Source organism: Athene noctua, chromosome 5 (assembly GCF_965140245.1).
Source record: "Athene noctua chromosome 5, bAthNoc1.hap1.1, whole genome shotgun sequence".
NCBI lineage: Eukaryota > Metazoa > Chordata > Aves > Strigiformes > Strigidae > Athene > Athene noctua.
Window position 1 is genome coordinate 2,250,311 of NC_134041.1, and position 17,751 is coordinate 2,268,061.

At 49.6% G+C, this 17,751-nt stretch overlaps 1 protein-coding gene across 6 annotated transcripts in view; it reads right to left on the bottom strand.

Moving 5' to 3' along the window:
• The window catches only part of PDE4B (phosphodiesterase 4B), a 195,889-nt gene that overhangs the window by 25,444 nt on the left and 152,694 nt on the right, over window positions 1-17,751 (bottom strand). For all 6 annotated transcript variants that reach the window (XM_074906019.1, XM_074906020.1, XM_074906022.1 and 3 more), the window contains one exon: window positions 2,119-2,231. In XM_074906019.1, the coding sequence (XP_074762120.1) occupies window positions 2,119-2,231 (113 nt within the window). The remainder of the gene's footprint in view (window positions 1-2,118; window positions 2,232-17,751) is intronic.

The following is a 17,751-nucleotide window of genomic DNA, read 5'->3' on the forward strand; positions in this document are numbered from 1 at the left end:
TTTGCTTTCTTCCTATCTTCTGCTGTTTTTCTTTCCGTTTTTTCTTGAATAATGTGGAGCTCGAGCATCCTGTTTTCAAAACATCTGACTGTTTGGCTATTTACCGGGGACACATTTAAATGCCTCTAAGGCAAGGGATACTCGGGAAGGGGAAAACCTGACCAATTAAGGACCGAAGATGCTGCAACCCGACGGCTTTTCGCCCTGCGAGATCACGCTGCAGATCCTGCATCTGCCAAACCCCAAAAGCCACCAACCCCCAAACTCATTGGTGTCAGAATTTACCGCCAATGAGGAAAGGAAAGGGGGGGTGTGAGGCCATTTTATGCTTTTCTTTCACAGATGAAAGCGATACTGGAAGTTGACCAAAAAAACACAGAAATTTCAGAAACTGGTTGTGAAAGAACAGTTTCAGGAACCTTTTGCTCAACCCAGCTGTAAGCCATTTGCACAGAGCGATAGCAACTTTTGATTACTGCAATAAGCAATTTAGTTAGTCTTTCACCTTCGGAGTCCAGATTTGGCACTCAGCGAAGAGAAAAATAATCTTAAAACGAAGGGCATCAGCGTTTGCATTGGAGTGCAGCTTTCTCTGCAGACTAATCCTTTCTTAACTTTCACCCTGGCTTCCCTCAACATAAAACTCAAAAAAAAAAATAATATTCCTTTCTTGAAGGCTCGGTCTATAAAACTTTTATTGCTTCCTTTGCCCCTGCACGTCGTGGTAATCGCTAACAGAGGAGGAAGCTGAAACAACACGGGATTTCTCCGCTCAACTTTTTCCATAAAATCAGTTTATGATTCAGCACGTCTGATTTCATTAATTTCCAATTGGGGAAAAAAAAAAACAAAAAAACACAGCATCGGGTGCGTGCAGTACAACTCAGACCTGGCTTTGACCACGGCAACTAGCCAAAGGTGAGGATGCAGTGGCCCCAGACCTCATCTCAAAGCCACCCCAAAACTCAGCCTGGGACCGGGCGACCCGCCCCCTCGCACATTGAAGTCCCGGGTGCAGAAACTACGCCTGGAGAAAAAAAACCAAACAAAAACCGACCCGAGGTAGGGGGCTGGGGAGCAGGATGTCCCCGGGGGGGGTGCAGGCTCCGCCGGCAGCCGAGCGCGGCCCCGGGGCAGGGAGCGGCTCCCGGCCCGCAGCACCCACCCCGGCCAAGGTCAAGGTCTGCCCCGGGGAGATGCTGGAGCGAAATTCATCTGCGATGCTGTGGCAGGGCAGGACGGGGGCTGGGGAGCCCTGGGGGGGGGGGGAGCGGGGGGGGGCAAGGACCATCGGCTTCAGTAGCCCGGAGAAGGGCCTTCATCCCCGCGGTTCGCTTGTCTTCCTCCCGGTGCTTCCCCGTGCGCTCCCCCCCGCTCCTCCTGCTTCGCTCACTTTTAGCCCAGAGTCCTTTTCTCACTTTATTTTAGCACCTCTTAGAAAAAAACTCAAAGTTGCCCTTTCGCACATTAAAAACTAAAAAACTAAAAAACTAAAAAAGGTCCCGGGAGGGCGGGCGAGCAGCTCCTCTCGGGGGTCCCCCCCTTGGGCAAGCGGTGCCGAGCCAGCCCACCACATTAAAACCAAAATTAAACGATTACTGAAAAGACAAAACAGCAATAAAACACCGCACCACAACGCCGAGACTATTACGGACAGACACCAGGGAGAGAACTGACTTCTGGACGCGGTTATTTGTGAAACGCGGCCGCTCTCGCCGTGCCCCCGGTGACCGGCTCCGACGGGTCCGGCGGTAACTGAACCCCTTGTCCTGCCCGGGGGGGGGGCACGGGCCGAGCCCGTTTTCCCCCACCCCCGTTTTTCTGGCCGTGCCTCTGCGGGGGAACCCGCACCCCCCTCCCGGGAGGAACCCGGCGCTGCTCTCCCGTACAGACGCGCCGGGCAAACGGCTGCCGTGCCCCGCGCCGCTCCGCAGCCGCATGTCCCACTCCGCACCCCGCTCCGCATCCCCACTCCGTATCTCCCCGCTCCGCACCCCGCTCCGCATCCCCACTCCGTATCTCCCCGCTCCGCATCCCCGCTCCACATCTACTCGCCCCGCACCACCTCTCCGCATCCCCGCTCCGCTCCCCGCTGCGCACCCCCGCCGCCCGGCTCACCTTGTTGGATGCCATCTCGCTGACGGAGCGGTAGGTCTGGATGGTCTCCAGCTGATCCAGGCACCAGTCCAGCTCCTCCAGCGTCTCCATGGCCAGTTTCTGGTAGGGCTCCTCTGCGAAGAGGCACACGGACATGTAGTCGGGCTGCCGGGGGGGCCGCCTCTCCCCGCCGGGCCCTGCCGAGCCGCCGCCAGCCCCGCCGGAGGTCCCGCACCGCTCCCTCATCATGCGGCCGCCGCTGCGCTCCTGGAGCCGCCGGAGAGCAAATCCCCGCCCGGCCCCGCCGCCCGCCCCGGCCCGCCCCGGCCCCGCCGCCCGTCCTGCCCCCCCGCGGGACGGGGAAGTGGCCGCCCCCCCCCCCCTTCAACCCACGGCAGGGCCGGGCCGGGCTGCGGGGTTGGGAGCGCGGGGACCCCCCCCCACACACCACCCGCACCCCCCTCCCGCTCCGGCTGCTGCGGGGGGCCCGGGCCGCCCCCGGGATGCTGGTGCTGAGCCAGCCCCGGCCCTGCGCCCGCCTGCTCCTGCTCCCCAACTGCCCTGTCCCCCAACAGCCCTGCTCCCCGGCAGCCCCGTCCCCCAACAGCCCTGCTCCCCAACAGTCCTGTCCCCCAGCAGCCCTGTCCCCCAACAGCCCTATACCCCAACAGTCCTGTCCCCCAACAGTCCTGTCCCCCAGCAGCCCTGTCCCCCAACAGCCCTGTCCCCCAACAGTCCTGTACCCCAGCAGCCCTGTACCCCAGAAGCCCTGTACTCCAACAGCCCTGTACCCCAACAGTCCTGTCCCCCAGCAGCCCTGTACCCCAGCAGCCCTGTAACCCAGAAGCCCCGTACCCCAACAGTCCTGTACCCCAGCAGCCCTGTCCCCCAGCAGCCCTGTACACCAACAGCCCTGTCCCCCAACAGTCCTGTACCCCAGAAGCCCTGCACCCCAGAAGCCCTGTAACCCAGAAGCCCTGTACCCCAACAGTCCTGTACCCCAGCAGCCCTGTACCCCAGCAGCCCTGTCCCCCAACAGCCCTGTACCCCAACAGTCCTGTACCCCAGCAGCCCTGTCCCCTGACAGTCCTCCTCCCCAACAGCCCTGTCCACTGACAGCCCCGTCCCCCAGCAATCCTTTCCCCCTGTTACCCCACCCCAGCAGCCCTGCTCCCCAACTGCTCCTGTTCCCCGACAGCCCTGTCCCCCAACATTCCTGCCCCCCACCAGCCCCGCTCCCCAGCATCCCTGGCCCCCCAGCTCTTCTGGCCTTGCTCCTTCCCAGCCTTGACCACCAGCCCCACGCCCCACTGGCCCCACTCCCCGGCACCCCGTGCCCCCTAGCAGGCCCTGCACCCCCCAGCCTCTCCAGCCCTGCTCCCCATGTCCCCAGCCCCTGCTCCCACCGAGCTCTGCTCCTTGACCCTGCCAGCAGGACAACGTGCTCCTGAGCGGCTCTCGGCGTCAAAGTTAAGGTTTACACAAGCGGATACAGTGAATCATAAAATCTCCCCATGAATGTAACCGCTTCTCATAATACTGGTGACATCTGCTTACCCCATAAATCTGTCAAACTTAATGGATTCAGCATTTCTAATGGCACTGGCTGAGCAGGTAACAGTGACATCAGAGGTGAGGATTGCTATGAGATACACTCAGCGAGGTCTCTGCTGTGCAGCGCACCGTTTGGATAGACGTATGTCCCGTCTGTGCACGCCTCTGCCCTCCCCACCAAACGCTCGCTGGGACTAAACGGGGTGTCACCCTCCACAGCCCCCCACGGGGGAAGGAACAGCCCCCCCAGGCCCTCTCTGCCTTCCCAAAGGTCGCTGCTCCTCTTCATCATTCAGCACATCCATAAAGCATCGTTCACCGGTACCGCATAGAGACCGTACGTACGCTCGGCGTTTGACACATTTCAAAGATTTGGTCAACCTGAATCTTTGTGGCACTGAAAGTTCAATGGGTTTTTTTGTGCTCGCACAGCTCCAAACATGGCAAGTGATCTCGTTCCTGCATACTTCTGTGATACATATATCAAAAAGCAGGTGGAAATAGCCAAAACACACAGAACTTGGGTGTATTTTCCTTTCTAACGTGCATATTCTCTATCAACTACTTTATCATGTGAATTAGTTGACCTGGAATGGTTCAAATTCCTTGCAACAGAAAATGTTTGCATTGATAAAACTAACACAGGCTAAATCATGATTTTAGGAATAGGAAAAAATCATCTCAGACAAACCGAGGAGGAGCCGACCGTATGTTTAAATAATGAACGTTACTGTAAGGTCTTCCCCTGCTCCAAGAGTTCTCAGTGAGCAGAACCACGGCCTGTGCGTGTTCCCGCAGCAGGAGAAGGAACAGGCTCCAGCAGAGAGAGGCTGAGGCACCAGACCCTGATCTCCAGCCTTGCCCAGGGTGGGGTTTGTTGCAGGACCCGCTGTCTCTATCACTTCATTTCAAGCCTTTGCCTCCAAAAAGAACAATTCGAGCAATGCCAAACCAAGAACAGAAATCTACACTCCATATTGAAGGACTTCTTTTCCCCAGAACTGAGGAAGCATCCAGGCTATTCCCTTTGTCATCCAAGTTTTGTGTAATAAAAGGAAAAAAAAAAAAAAAAAAAAAAAAAAGGAAAAATATTACATATTAAGGAGAACAACATCAATTAGGAAACTTCAGGGCTGAGGTACAGAGGAAGAGGGTTTGGTACTGGGCTACCGCCAGCTCCAAATTTCTTTAAAATTTTAGTTTTAGTTTTTAAAGGATGAGATAAAAATACAATGTTTTATGCATTCTAAATGTCGGGTTAGAATTTTTAGCAGGACAGTTGTGCGAAACGATCCCTCCTTCCCAGGGGTGTTGTGAGGTGACCTGAAGGAGTCCTGGGACCACTGGGGATCCCTTCAGGCTGAGGCCTGGTTTACTCACGTAAAAATAAAAGTATTATCACTTACTTAGGCTTTTTCAACAAAATCATTTGGAGGACAATAAATTAAGGATTTAAATACAGGTGTTTTGAAAACTGCCTCTTAAAATTTCTCTAGTCATTTCAATGGCAAAGATACAGTAGTGGATAGTAAACAGCTCTTGCTAAGTATCTGCTAAGTATCATTTAAGGGGAAAAAAAAAGGTAAGTTCTGCTACTGTTCAGAAGCTATTTAGAGCCCAGTCTAGAAGTGTATTTCCATCTAAAAGCACTGTTAACATTTTCTTTCAGAACTTGCTTATTCTGACACATTTTCACTGGCCTGCCCACAGGGTCTTCAGACCCAGGGAGAGATCCACCACCTGCATCCTTGGGTAGCTCTTCTTAAATTTTTAAGTCTTTTGGTTTTGCCTAACCCAACTTCCAGCCCCGCACACCCCACACCCACACCCTCCTTCATTTTCTTGAGCAAAGGAGTCTGGTGAAATGAGGCCCTGATGATGTGCCTCCTTACAGGTCTTTCAGTCTCTCCACCCTGCCTTGCCCTCCTTGCTCCTCAGTTATTTCTGAACCCGCTGCTGAGTTGTAGCTGAATTTGCTCGACCAGTGAGTACGTCAGAGAAACCACGTTCTTAGGAGTTTCAAGAAATTAGACAGCCAAGTAGAAGAAAAGACATCATCCTCCTCAACAGAAGGAAGACAGCCCGAGCCCAACCCTTCTTAGAAACTTGGTAACCGTCTTCTAAGCCACTTCCTAAGTGACCCAGTCTGAGACTAATCGACCTGGAAACCCCAATTCCTATCAAACTATCCCTCCTTGGGTACGTGCAACTCTGCTAGCTCCCTTTCTGTTAACTTGTGACTATTTACAAAGAAATTGTGGAAGCACTGGCTCCGATTCCGCAGAGAAGGCTGAATTTGCACCAGGTGTTTTTGAAAAACGGCATGTAAAATTAAAATACATACTCCAAGCCCCTAGCGAAATGCTGCAGGATACGCAGCCATCCAAAAATAACAGTCAGATACGATGCCAATTAGAAGTTTCTTCGAATGTGATAAATTAATGTGAGAATGACCTTAAAAGGGAATAACAGATTTTCTAACTTTCTTAATTGTCAATATTCATGTATATACACCACATAAATCACATTTGAGTATTTTAAAATCAACAGTACATTTTGATACTGATAAGGGAAAATACACTTTATAGCAGAACTCAACACAGACCCCCTGAGAAGCAGCAGCTCCTCCTTTCCTGACACCCTGGAAGCGATGGGGACTGGAAGTGATGGCAGGGTTAAATATCAAGTTAAAAAGGAGGTTGAAATGAAACCCGGGGACTGGAAGTGATGGCAGGGTTAAAATGCAAGTGGGGGAACAGAGGAACCCTACACAAGCGGGAGAAGAAGAAAAAGAAGTGTCAGAGGAGCAAGATGAAGGGCGTGGGGATTCTCTCGCTGAGCGGGGGTATCCAGTGTCCCTGCAGGGATTCACATAAACAGTAAACACAAGTTTAGCTGCTCCGTGACATGTTCTTTCCCTGAATCCAGCGTGAGCGTCCCGCTGACATCAGGAGCACAACACCCTCTGCCAGAAACGCTCCTCAACCGTCCCCACGTACGGACTTCGATAACCTTCCTGGTACAGCTGATGCACATGGTCACTTACGGAAACACTCCTGCAATTTCTGGATCTGGTCTCCTGGAAGACTATATGATGAGTCTTCAACTGTATCATGTTTCAGTTTATATTTGGGTGTTGCATAACCAAGCCCTTACCCGTAAAATTATAACCAGCATTTCCGTCATTTTTTTTCTAGGGCTCTAGGTGAAATAATTTCTGAGACAGAATAAAGAACTAATTAACAAAAGGAGTTTGTTTCGGTTTTCAAACGTTGCATGGTGTTTGCGCACGAGTTTTGATCCCGACGGCACTTTAGCAGGAACTGAGGTGACATTTTGTCACAAGACCTTCCTTGCTGCCAGGCCCCCAGCGGGCAGAGCGGCCGAGCCTTTGGGAGCAGCCACGCCGTGTCATATTTTTCTGTTGGCACTCAGAACGCTCTAACGTACTGAAATGCAATTCTTTTATGTGTCGGTATTTTGCAACAACTGCGTTTTTGGTATATTTTTTTGACATCTCTTTTTCATCTCTGTCAGATGACGGAACGTATCTCTCACTGGAGAAGTGACTTAGCAGCCCATTTTTAGAAGCTTTTTCCCATTTGGGCCGTGCTATCGTTTTCTCACAGTGAGAGCTGTCCGTGAATATGGACTCCAGGCTTTTTTGCTTCTTGACTCCTTGAAAAATGAAAGGGTTTGGAGATCCTCCTCTTTTCTGGGAGTGGTGATAAGTATGATCTGGGCATGAGATAAGTATGCACTTCATCAGATGGACCACAACGTGCCGCAGATGAGAAGGGGGCTTGACGTGACCAACTCTTACCCAATGCGGTGGCCACTGCTTGGCTGCCCCGGGGATCTCTCAGCACGGGGCCAATGTTATCTGTGGCTGCAGCCACACGGGCTGGTTCCTCTTTTAACCCACAAACTCGCTGTCCCCATCCTGTCACCCGAATGCACCAAGCCCCACGAGGCAGCAGGGCGGGATGAGGGGGCAGAGACCCTATAAATGGTGGCTTTGCCCTCGACTGACACAGGAGATGAACCAAGTTATGAAACATTTTGAAACTAGAGCCAAACGCCAACATTTAAAGTGGGGTTTTTTCTCTTTCCTGATCCCCTCGCGATCTCACTTGATGCCCTAGTCCCCTTTAAATAAATACATTAAGCCATAGCATGTCTTGCTTCTGGCAGAAAGTGTAAAGGCTAAAACATTTTAAGAGCAGCCAAAATGCCAGATCCCAAACAGGTGAGTTAAAAAAGTTGGAGAGGAGTTGCTGTTCTCTTCTTTGCTCAGTAGAATATTGCAGGTGCCAAATAACTAACTTTTCCATGATCTAGCAGGCTAATATTACAAATGGGTTTCTATCTTGTGAACAGATTGTCCCATTTGGCAGGCGAGAAATGTCGAATACAAATATTTGCAGACACCTTTACAAACCCAGTTCTCCTCAACTCTTAAAGATCAGATTATGGACTGGCTGTACTGGTAAAGGACTTAATGCCTAATTCTGCAAAGGAAAGAAATAGTTACTTCTAATGGATTGTAACTTTGCTCGTAAACCTTAGGCATGTAGAGTTTAAGGCTCAGAAACCCCCTAATAGTCTCTACCAACAAGGGCTGTCAAAAAATTCAAAGAGAAACTTTTACAGCGAAGGTTAAAAAGCACGGCACAGCAGCCTTCCCAACTTTAACACAGAACGTCCTATTCCCCATGCAAAGCCACTTGTTTACAGTGCCAGTAAGACATCTTATGGGTTATTTACTTTTAATTGCATCCTGGCTGCAATAAATTGCAGCTATTTATAATTATAAACTTCTTCAGCGTTCGAGGCCGTCCTTCCCACAAGCACTCGGAGCTCAGCTCCAGCCTGCCTTCATAGCAGCAATTCATCCGAGACTCGAGGGATGGCCACTGAGGTCACCAAAGTGCCCATTTCCCAGTGATTGCCAGTTGATTTAATAAAAAATATTATCACTCTATCTTAACCTGACCTCAACAACAATTCAGACTCGGGATCGAACCCGTTCATTTAAAAGTAAAATTAGTAAGAGGAGTTGCTCCCTTTTGCCTTGGAAAGGCTTTAATACTGGATCTGTTCCCAAATCCAGAACGTACAACGTGGCAATGGGCAGGCACTGAAACGTTCCCCGAATGCTTAACAAACTGATAAAATTCAGCAAAACCCGAAGCAGACAAACACTTGTAAGAAACAAAAGATTAAAATATAAGTATTGCAGAAGAAAATGATTCCGAACTTCCACTAGTGACAGGGAAAGAAACGGTCAGTAAGGAGTAGATTTGGTGAACTACGGCTCTTAGGTGAGCTGGGGCTTTTGAAGTCCTCGTGTCCTTGTATGGGAACATGTAAATGTTTATCCTGGTGCATGAAACCGCTTGCAGGCACTGAAAACTCTGCTTTAGGAAACGTTTGAAAGCACGTTCCCAGGCTCCTACCTAGAAAATAACACTAAGGGTGAAATTTTAAAATGTTCGTAATTCTCAGTGTGAATCCACAGGACACAACCCCTGTCCCAAAGGTGTGAGGCACATTCGAATATTTTGCTTATTTAGATATATTTAAAATAATTTAAAAAGTAAAAAAATATAAATAAATAAAACGAAAGCACGTTCAGATATGGACATTTCTTAAAAATCGCAACAATATACATTATGAGTCTTTATCACTTAGAATTCATCAAGAACTTTGAGACAAGCTGCTTTTAATTATATAACATACTATATTTATTATAGATTATCATAATTGTTGTCATCATTAGAGATGACAAAAAAAGATTAAGAGAAAGGAGATCCTCTAGTTAATCATGTGAATGACAGATTATTATTTTGTGAGCGCTAGAGATATCACTAAGGCTTCATTTACATTTCCCAGCCCTTGACTACTAAGGACTAAGAGCTTATATGCAAGCAAGTTGGCAAAAGCCCTTTCTGAGGGAAGCTCACATACGATCTGAGCCACAGAAGGCTGGGCCACCAGCTGAGCTCAGCTGTGCTTCAGCTGAGACCTGTTGGACTTTTAAGTCCTGACGCAGGTTAGAGGAGAGAAAAAGAAAGGAGAAGGAGAAGGCGAAGAGGAAGAGAAGGAGAAGGAGAAGGAGAAGGAGAAGGAGAAGGAGAAGAAGGAGAAGGAGAAGGAGAGGAAGAAGAAGAAGGAGAAGGAGAAGGAGAAGGAGAAGGAGAAGGAGGAGAAGGAGAAGGAGAAGGAGAAGGAGAAGGAGAAGTTAAAGAAGAAGTTAAAGAAGGAGGAGAAGTTAAAGAAGGAGGAGAAGAAGAAGAAGGAAGGGCAGCCTGCATGATTCAAACAGGTACTCATGTGGTCATGGCTTAGATAAAAGTCAGATAGATCCAGATCACTAAAGGTGCTCCCTCCCATTCCCTCCAACAAAAGAATATGGTTATTTAACTTCAGAAAGCAAGATTTGTTCTATGCCCTGCAATAATTACTAGCCAGTGTCTAGCATCACTCTAAAACCTGGGAGCACGGAGCGTGTTCAGTAAAACAGGTTTATCAACAAACAACATGCCAAAACTTGATGGAATAGGGACTTGTGCAGGCTGTCAGCCATTTACCCTTTGCCTTCCCTAATGTATCTGTGGTTGCTTACAGATTGTGCGGACATGTTTACATATTTATCCTTGACAATGCCGAGTGAATAACTGACACCAAATAATTTATTTGTTTAATGTATCCTGTTAGTGCATTCATGACTACCCATGAGCAGAGAGCTATTTCCTTGAATTAAACCATTGTTCTCTCAGATCCAACAAATATATTTGAGAAAATTGCTCTGGAGATGGGTTTGAAAATTTGCAGGAAATAAAATCAAAGGCACAGAGCACGACCGCAGTGATTCATTTAAACTCTGCAATGAAAATGTCCGAGTCTGATAGCCCCATCCCACAAACTGCAAGCGCTGAAACCCCCCCGTACCCCGTAATTACAGGTTTCTTTTATAGACGCCCTGTAAGTTTTCCGATATTCAGAGCCTACAGACCAGATTTCCACCTTTTTTTCAAGCACAGAAGCCAGGCGTGCACCTGAAAGACGGTATTATTCAAAAGCAAGATGTACCCAGCAGAACTTCCCAAGGCCACACGTGCCGGCGCACAAACGTGTTCCCTCTTGTAGGTTTATGGACACTCGCACACTCCCAGTCCGCTGGACCGCGGGGCTGGAATTACCCAGTAATCTGAAATCATGGGAACGATGGAGTATTTAGATGTACTTCCCCTCCTCCCCAACATTTCATTGTATGTAATGAACCTAATTATATCTTTTGCAAAGATAAGTGCAGATGTGCTAAGAAAGGCACAAAGCCCCAGCACCCGTGGAACAGGTGGAGCCAGTACGCTCTTGAGCAACTCCCGAACAAATGGACGATCCTGCCCTTCTCCCCCCATCCCGATCGTATTTTTGGGCCTCCAGTTTGACCAGTAACTCTAGCCATCCCCTCTCACATTTCTCACACCTGCAGCTCTGCCGCAGCCTCTCCTTGGTGTGCGAGGGAGGTGGGGTAAGAGCGAAGGCTCTTCCTTTGCTCCCCGGCACGATGCAGCCGCGCCGGGCGAGACGTGGAGCTGGGGCAGCGGGTGCTGCATGCAAATGAACAGAGAGTTGTCTCCAAGTAACGCTTTGAGCAAAAAGCTGGTTTAGAAACGTGGCCTTTTCTGTCACCCGGCGCTAACACGGGAGATGTGGCTGAGAGAGGCCAGGGGAGCAAAACTCCTGCGAAGAGAGACGACAGGATTAACAGGCAAAGCCACTGCTGGAGGTGCACTGAGGAGGTGGAGAGGAGGGGATCCAGCTGTGGGGGAATGCAGGGAAAATCTTAACACAGGCTCAAAAGCAGCAGAAACAATGGAGCCTGTATTCAGAGACGATAGAGGAAGATAGAGACAAAAAGACGAAGTGAAAGCTGTCTACTGCTAATTGCGAGAAATGCCAGGAAATGAGATGCTGCTGCCAGGAATAACGCCTGTGATACTGAAATTGTCGATGAAAGTGTTTGACATGCGTTACAACCTCAAGTGAAAGACGGCCAAGATTTTAGGGGCATTTTTCTTTTTGGTTGTTTGTTGTTTTGTTTTTGCTTTTTTTTTTTTTAAAAAAAAACAACAAGGAGCTGAAGAACGGAACCCTTCTGTTACACTGCTGAGGAGTCTGGCATTATAAGTTCACTAATTAAAGACAGGTCCTTTCTGGGACACACCATTTCAGCTGCCCAGAAAGGCTGCTGGGAAAAACTCAACCCCTAGAAAAACGGCTCCAAAATTGCTGAAGGCGCCAAGGCCGTGATTAAAACAGCACCCGCCAAGAACGCCGGGGACACATCCAGGTTCAAACTGGAAGACTCCAGGGAGCAAGTAGAGCCGCCCCACAAAGCGAAGGCACGGGGACCGCGGAAAACAATCTGAAAGGGGGAAAAAAAAAAACGTCCTGCCCGTAGGGAATGACACAAACCCAAACTGCTTCATGTCCCTGCGCCGCAGCCAGCCCGAGAAGGAAGAAGCCAGGGCTCGCTGAAGCAGCGAAGCGGAGGCTCCCAGTGACGGGGGGAATGCCTGCAGCGTGACTCGGCCCCGCCGCGAAGCGCAGGAGACGTCTGCTAGTCACTCGACTACCATAGTAGCAGTGATGTTTCTGAGTCAACAGCCGACACGCTGGCCGCCCGGTCACTGAGCCAGCTGCAGTGTAACTTGAGCAACCCCGATAAGCAGTAATATTAGCCTGGAGAAATGTCACTAGGGTGGGGGGGCTCATCTGAGCTATCTTTAGTCATCTAAAAGTTAATCACCTAAGCTCCCCGCGCAGTCAGTGGAAAGAGCCTGGGACCTCCAAGGGGTGATCCTGGTCTATTCTCAGCCCGGCTGCTGCGGTGGGCTGATCACCCTCCGGAGGCGCCTGTCCTTCTCTGTTAGCCCCAGCAGGCACCTCTCTACCACAGTCACAGAAACTGGCTGGAATCCCAGAATCATCTCGATCGGAAAAGACCTTGAAGCTCCTCCAGTCCACCCATGAACCTCCCACTGACCGTTCCCAACTCCACCAGATCCTTAAGCACCAAAAGGGAAGAAAAAAGTCATCTGCTCCAGCCTCATGCCCCAGCCAACCACCACCATCAGCCTGATGCTCGAGTAGCTGTAGGGCGCTGTTAGACACCCCACACCCCCCCTGCCATCAGCCACAAACTGGGCACTCAGCCTTCATCCCCACCCTTAGAGCCTGGGGGGCCAGCAACATCCAGCCCCGTCAACAGTCGGTCTGTGCGGCCGATGCCACCTCAGCTTCCACGTGGGAACGTTGTGGGAATCGGGGCCAAAGCGCTCGCTGCAGCAGGTACACCCACCGCCGGCCCTCACAGCCCCACAGCCAGGCCAGCCCCCAGCCCCCGCAGAAGGAGGTGGGGGCTTTCAAGCACAATTTATCCTTGGCATATCTGTGTCTACCACTCCTGATTTACTTTTTGCCCTTCAGGTGTTTGGAAACAGACTCCAGTGGACACCCTCGGTGACCTCTCCGGTGACCGAGATGTCTGACTAGTCCACAGTTTCCCCAATCCCCTTTGCCCTTCTCAAAGATGGACTTTTTTCCTGTTGTCCCAGACCTTCCCAAGCACCACGGTTCTTCATGAATGACACACATTGACCTTACAGTCACATCAGCCAGTTCTTCCAGCCTGAATTCCGTCCAACGCCACCGACTTGAACACATCCACCTCCTCAAGGTTGCCCCTAACCCACTGCTCCCTCCTCGCCCTCCACCCCTCTCCTTCCCCAGCAGGCTGGGGGGTGCCAGGGCCTGGGTGAAGACTCTGTGAAGACTGAGACAAAAAGACACCGAGTACTTTGGCCTTTCATGTACAAGTTGTTACTAGGCTGTTTCCCTCATAGATTAACATTTTTCCTGAATTTTCTTCCCCTGCTCCATACCCACGTTGGAGTCCCCTCACTGGTCACAGCTCCACCAGCCTTGGGTCTGCCCAACTTCACCCCACATGCCCAAGCAGTGCTTTTCCATCCCTCCCCCGTAACCAATCCTTTTTGCTCTTCGCCTGCTCTCTTTTTGCACTTTGCCTCGCTAAGAAGCTCCTTGTTTCACCAAGTTGGCCTCTGCTGAAATTCCCGATCTTCCTGCACAACAGGATGGTTTGCTCCCGAGCTCACAGTAAATTTTCTTCAAAAACCAGCCACTACATAAGATTGGTCTGTAATTTTTAGGTGGCTGAAGTTAGGCGAAATTAATCTTGTGACAATGATGGAGTCTTGAGACCAAGCAGTAAATGGAAGCCCTCAGCAGCAAACAGAAGAGTTTATCCAGAGCCCTGGTACCAGGCAGCCTGTCCCTTAGCCTTGCTTTGATCCGATTCCTGCAACCCAGCCCAAGGCGAGCAGCAGGAGATCAGTCACAAGGCCCCAGCCACCGTTTTGAGGCAAAAATGAAACATGTCAAGGAAACTCATACCAAGAGGTCAGCCTGGAGCAAGAGCCAAGCCCTGATGAAGCCAGTTAAGGCAGAACTGGACAAACCTGCAACAGTCCTGATTATACCCACCAGTAGTGGTGTGCAGGCTGGTTGGGGTGGATCACCAGCCAGGTCATGAGAATCAGGTCACCGAGGACCCGCACCGGCTGGCAACTCACTGACCAGGCCACTGACTGTTAGCAGTAACTAGGCAATTGCTGCCCAACTAGCCTAGAGCGGGGTGATTGCGGTTTATTATCGCGGGAGCTGGAGAAGTCACTCAATTCTGCCAGGCTTTGTGGCAATAACTGCGGGTGCCCACAAGCAGCACTTAAAAACGGGCTGGAAAAGAATGAAGACAACGGGGAGAGGATGCTACTCAAGCACTGCCTTGCCAAGAACTGGACTTACCAAACGTTGCTCGGAGAGAAGGACCAGAGAGAGCTTCAGTGGGTGTTGGAGCAGAGTGCAGAAGATATTTCATCACGAATCTTCATTCCCGCAAAAGAAATAATACTAACAGCTCTCTCCAACTGAAGTGGAGCAATGGAAACCACTTGGAAAGAACGAGCTGATAAAAAGTTAGGGTCCCGACTGAAACTAAAGAAGTGCTCTTACATTTATTTTGTGTGTTTACAGGTGCCAGATACACATGCACTCTAAAACTCAAGCTGTGTAAACCTCAACTTTAAAAATACTGCAGTATAAAGATCAAAAATCACAATTCCCGAAGCAAAGTTAACGCTGCACCTTTTACATGACAAGGTGCAAAAATGAGGTGTCAACGTTCAAAATAATTTAAGGTGGCCTATGAAACTTCCCAGGGAGGTAATTTCTGATCTGAAGATAAGCCTAAAGGTTTAATCTGAAATGCTAACGAGCGGGGAAAACTGGAGAAGTTCTGAAGGTGGGTGAGACGGAGGGTTTCAGCACACGGCAGACCCCGTTTCTGCTGTGCCCTTCCCTGCCGCAGCAGCCGCTCGGAGCGAACAATACAGCGTCGCTGCCACAAATCAGAAGGGTAAGTGACAGTGCTTTTATGGTGCCAAATGGAAGTAACAAAATGCAGGAAGCATCTTGTCAGATGTCACTTAGCAGCGATATCATGGGGGAATCTGGGAGCGGGATTTGCCTGCATAGTAGGAATTCCTCAGTCCACGGAGAGGGAGAAGCAGAAATGGCAAGAGGGGCAGAATCTAATCTTGGCCCGTCGAATGAACGGGAAAGATTGCTCAGTTCCAACTTTATCTCGGGGAGCAAACACAGAGTTTGGCACCTTATCGTTTTACTGACCGGGTTTGATTCCTCTTTGCCCTATAGGATTCCTGCCTTAATCACAAGACAGGAGGAAAAATCTGACGCAAGAGAGTACCTCTGCTACACAGGGTCTAGGAAAACAAGTGCAAAAGACTGACGGTGCGCTCAGAGGAGAGACCTGCAAGGAGAATGCTGAAAATGATTTTTCAGGTGATGTTTTGTAAGGAAATAAACACATGCTGCAAACAGCTTTCGGAAGACAGATCACAATTAACCCAGGCTATGATGAATTTTTAAATTCAGTGCATCCCCATCACCACACCTTTACTCCACACGGCCCAGAGAGCTGTAGGCTGGGGATGAGACAACCATGGCTGCAGCAGGAAGCCTCTAGCCAGGCCTAGAGCTGAGCCTGGGGGATGGAAATCCCAACCCCAACTCCCTGTAAATCACGGGGAGCCCAGACTGTGCTTCTCTTTCGTTAGATAAACAAGGAAAGGCCGGATCACAGTAAGATGAACGTTTTATTGCGTGAGTAGAAATGTTTTCTTCTGGAGCACGTGGCATGCATGTGAATGCAGGAGTGTGAGAAAGACACTGAAAAATCAGGATATGATTATGAAATTACCTAGCTACCCACTGAGGGTTTACCTGTGCCGTGCAGCGTATTATCTCATTTGATACATGTGGGCTGGCTCGGCGAGGGCTGGGAAGCTTACACGTGCAGGGAAACCAACTTGGATCCTGGAAGCAACATCGTTGTGCTAACAAGGCACTCCACCTAAACTAATTAGCCCTGCCTTTCAACAGGCTTAATTAGGTGGGGCACCATCCTGTGCTGTTGTGGCGAGACGGCTTCCGGTGCCGAGCTGGCTCACCCACAGCCAGCCTCAGGACTCCTGCGCTCCGCTGGCCAGTGGCCCCCACCGCCGACGCCGTGGTGGGTGCTGGAGCTGGGGGTCTCGCCCGTGTTGCCCGGGGTTGGGTCTCCAGGCTCAGCCCCCCCGGAGCCACGTGAATCTGTAACACGGGGTGCCCGCGGCCCTGCGGCTGCGTGGGAAACTCCTCCTGGAGAAGCCATGAGCTGACTTTCACAACAGGCCTAAGACAAAGGAGGAACTATCTAGACAGACCACAGCAATGATTTTAATTCAACAAAGGAAAAAAACCAACCAAACCAACCCCAAAATACAAAAAGATGCGAGGGACTAACCATACTTTGCTCCATCATAAGGAGTTTTGCAAACCACAAGCAAGAAGGTCTGTATTTGGATCCACCACAGCATTCAGATGTTACTTCCATACCCATCTGTACCATTAAAACAGGTTTTGAACTGGGTTAACCCGGAGATAATAAAATTTACAGTCTAAATATTCTCTCTAGAGTGAAAGTCCTTTGTGGTGACACAAATACTGGCCTAGGAAATGGAAGAGGGACCTCAGGAATGAATCCTGGAAGTACAAAGCACTGTCCCAATCTACCTGAAAAGCTCCACTTGGCCACTGGTGTTAGATATAAAGACAAAGTTTATTAATAATCCTCTTCATGAGGAAAATTATTCAGAAATTTTAAATGAGGGTCAGAATAAGGCTACCCACGTCACCATAGCAATGAAGAACAGGCTATTGGCAAAATGTTAGACCTGTTTAAATCAGTTTCCTTTGCTCTTGGAAAGGTTACAGTTTAACACAAAATTGTCCTTCATTTCCTCTCAATTTAATTTCCTTAAGGTCTTCAATATGAAAGTTAAGAATGTTGCTCCTGGAAGCATCCCAACCATAACCCAGTGGAATTCTTTAAGTCACGTATCAACCGCTGTGTCCGTATGCCCCGCTCTCAGCCCTGGACATACATCACCCGTTACGTTTTGAGCCACCGTGCCAGCCATTTAAGTGATATTAGTTATAAAATATAATTAAATGGGGTTTTTTTTCATGCCTAAATGTAATTTCTTGAAAGCATTATCCTTTAGGATGGAAGCTTAACAAACTGATTTAGCTTGGAATTTTAATCTGTTTTCCTACAATAGATATTTTACGTACCCAAAGGGTAATAATGACAATCTTGCTGATTCACCTTATTTGAACTTTCTGCCCTTATTTAGCCTCTCAAACGAATACGACTGTCATCCTAAAGCTGAAACCCAGAGACAGTGCTACTCTGCACTGAGTGGAGCCACTCAAGTACGCAGCACGTTGCAAAAAATGACCTGTTTTGACATATTTGGTTTTCAAGTGATACTCTGAGTAAGCCCTATCAACCGATCTGTAATTGTGCCAAAACGACACTGTGGGAAGTCAGAGCATTGCTCACTGCAGATCGTGGGTCGGTCAGAGAGCAGAACCAGCAGAAATAGC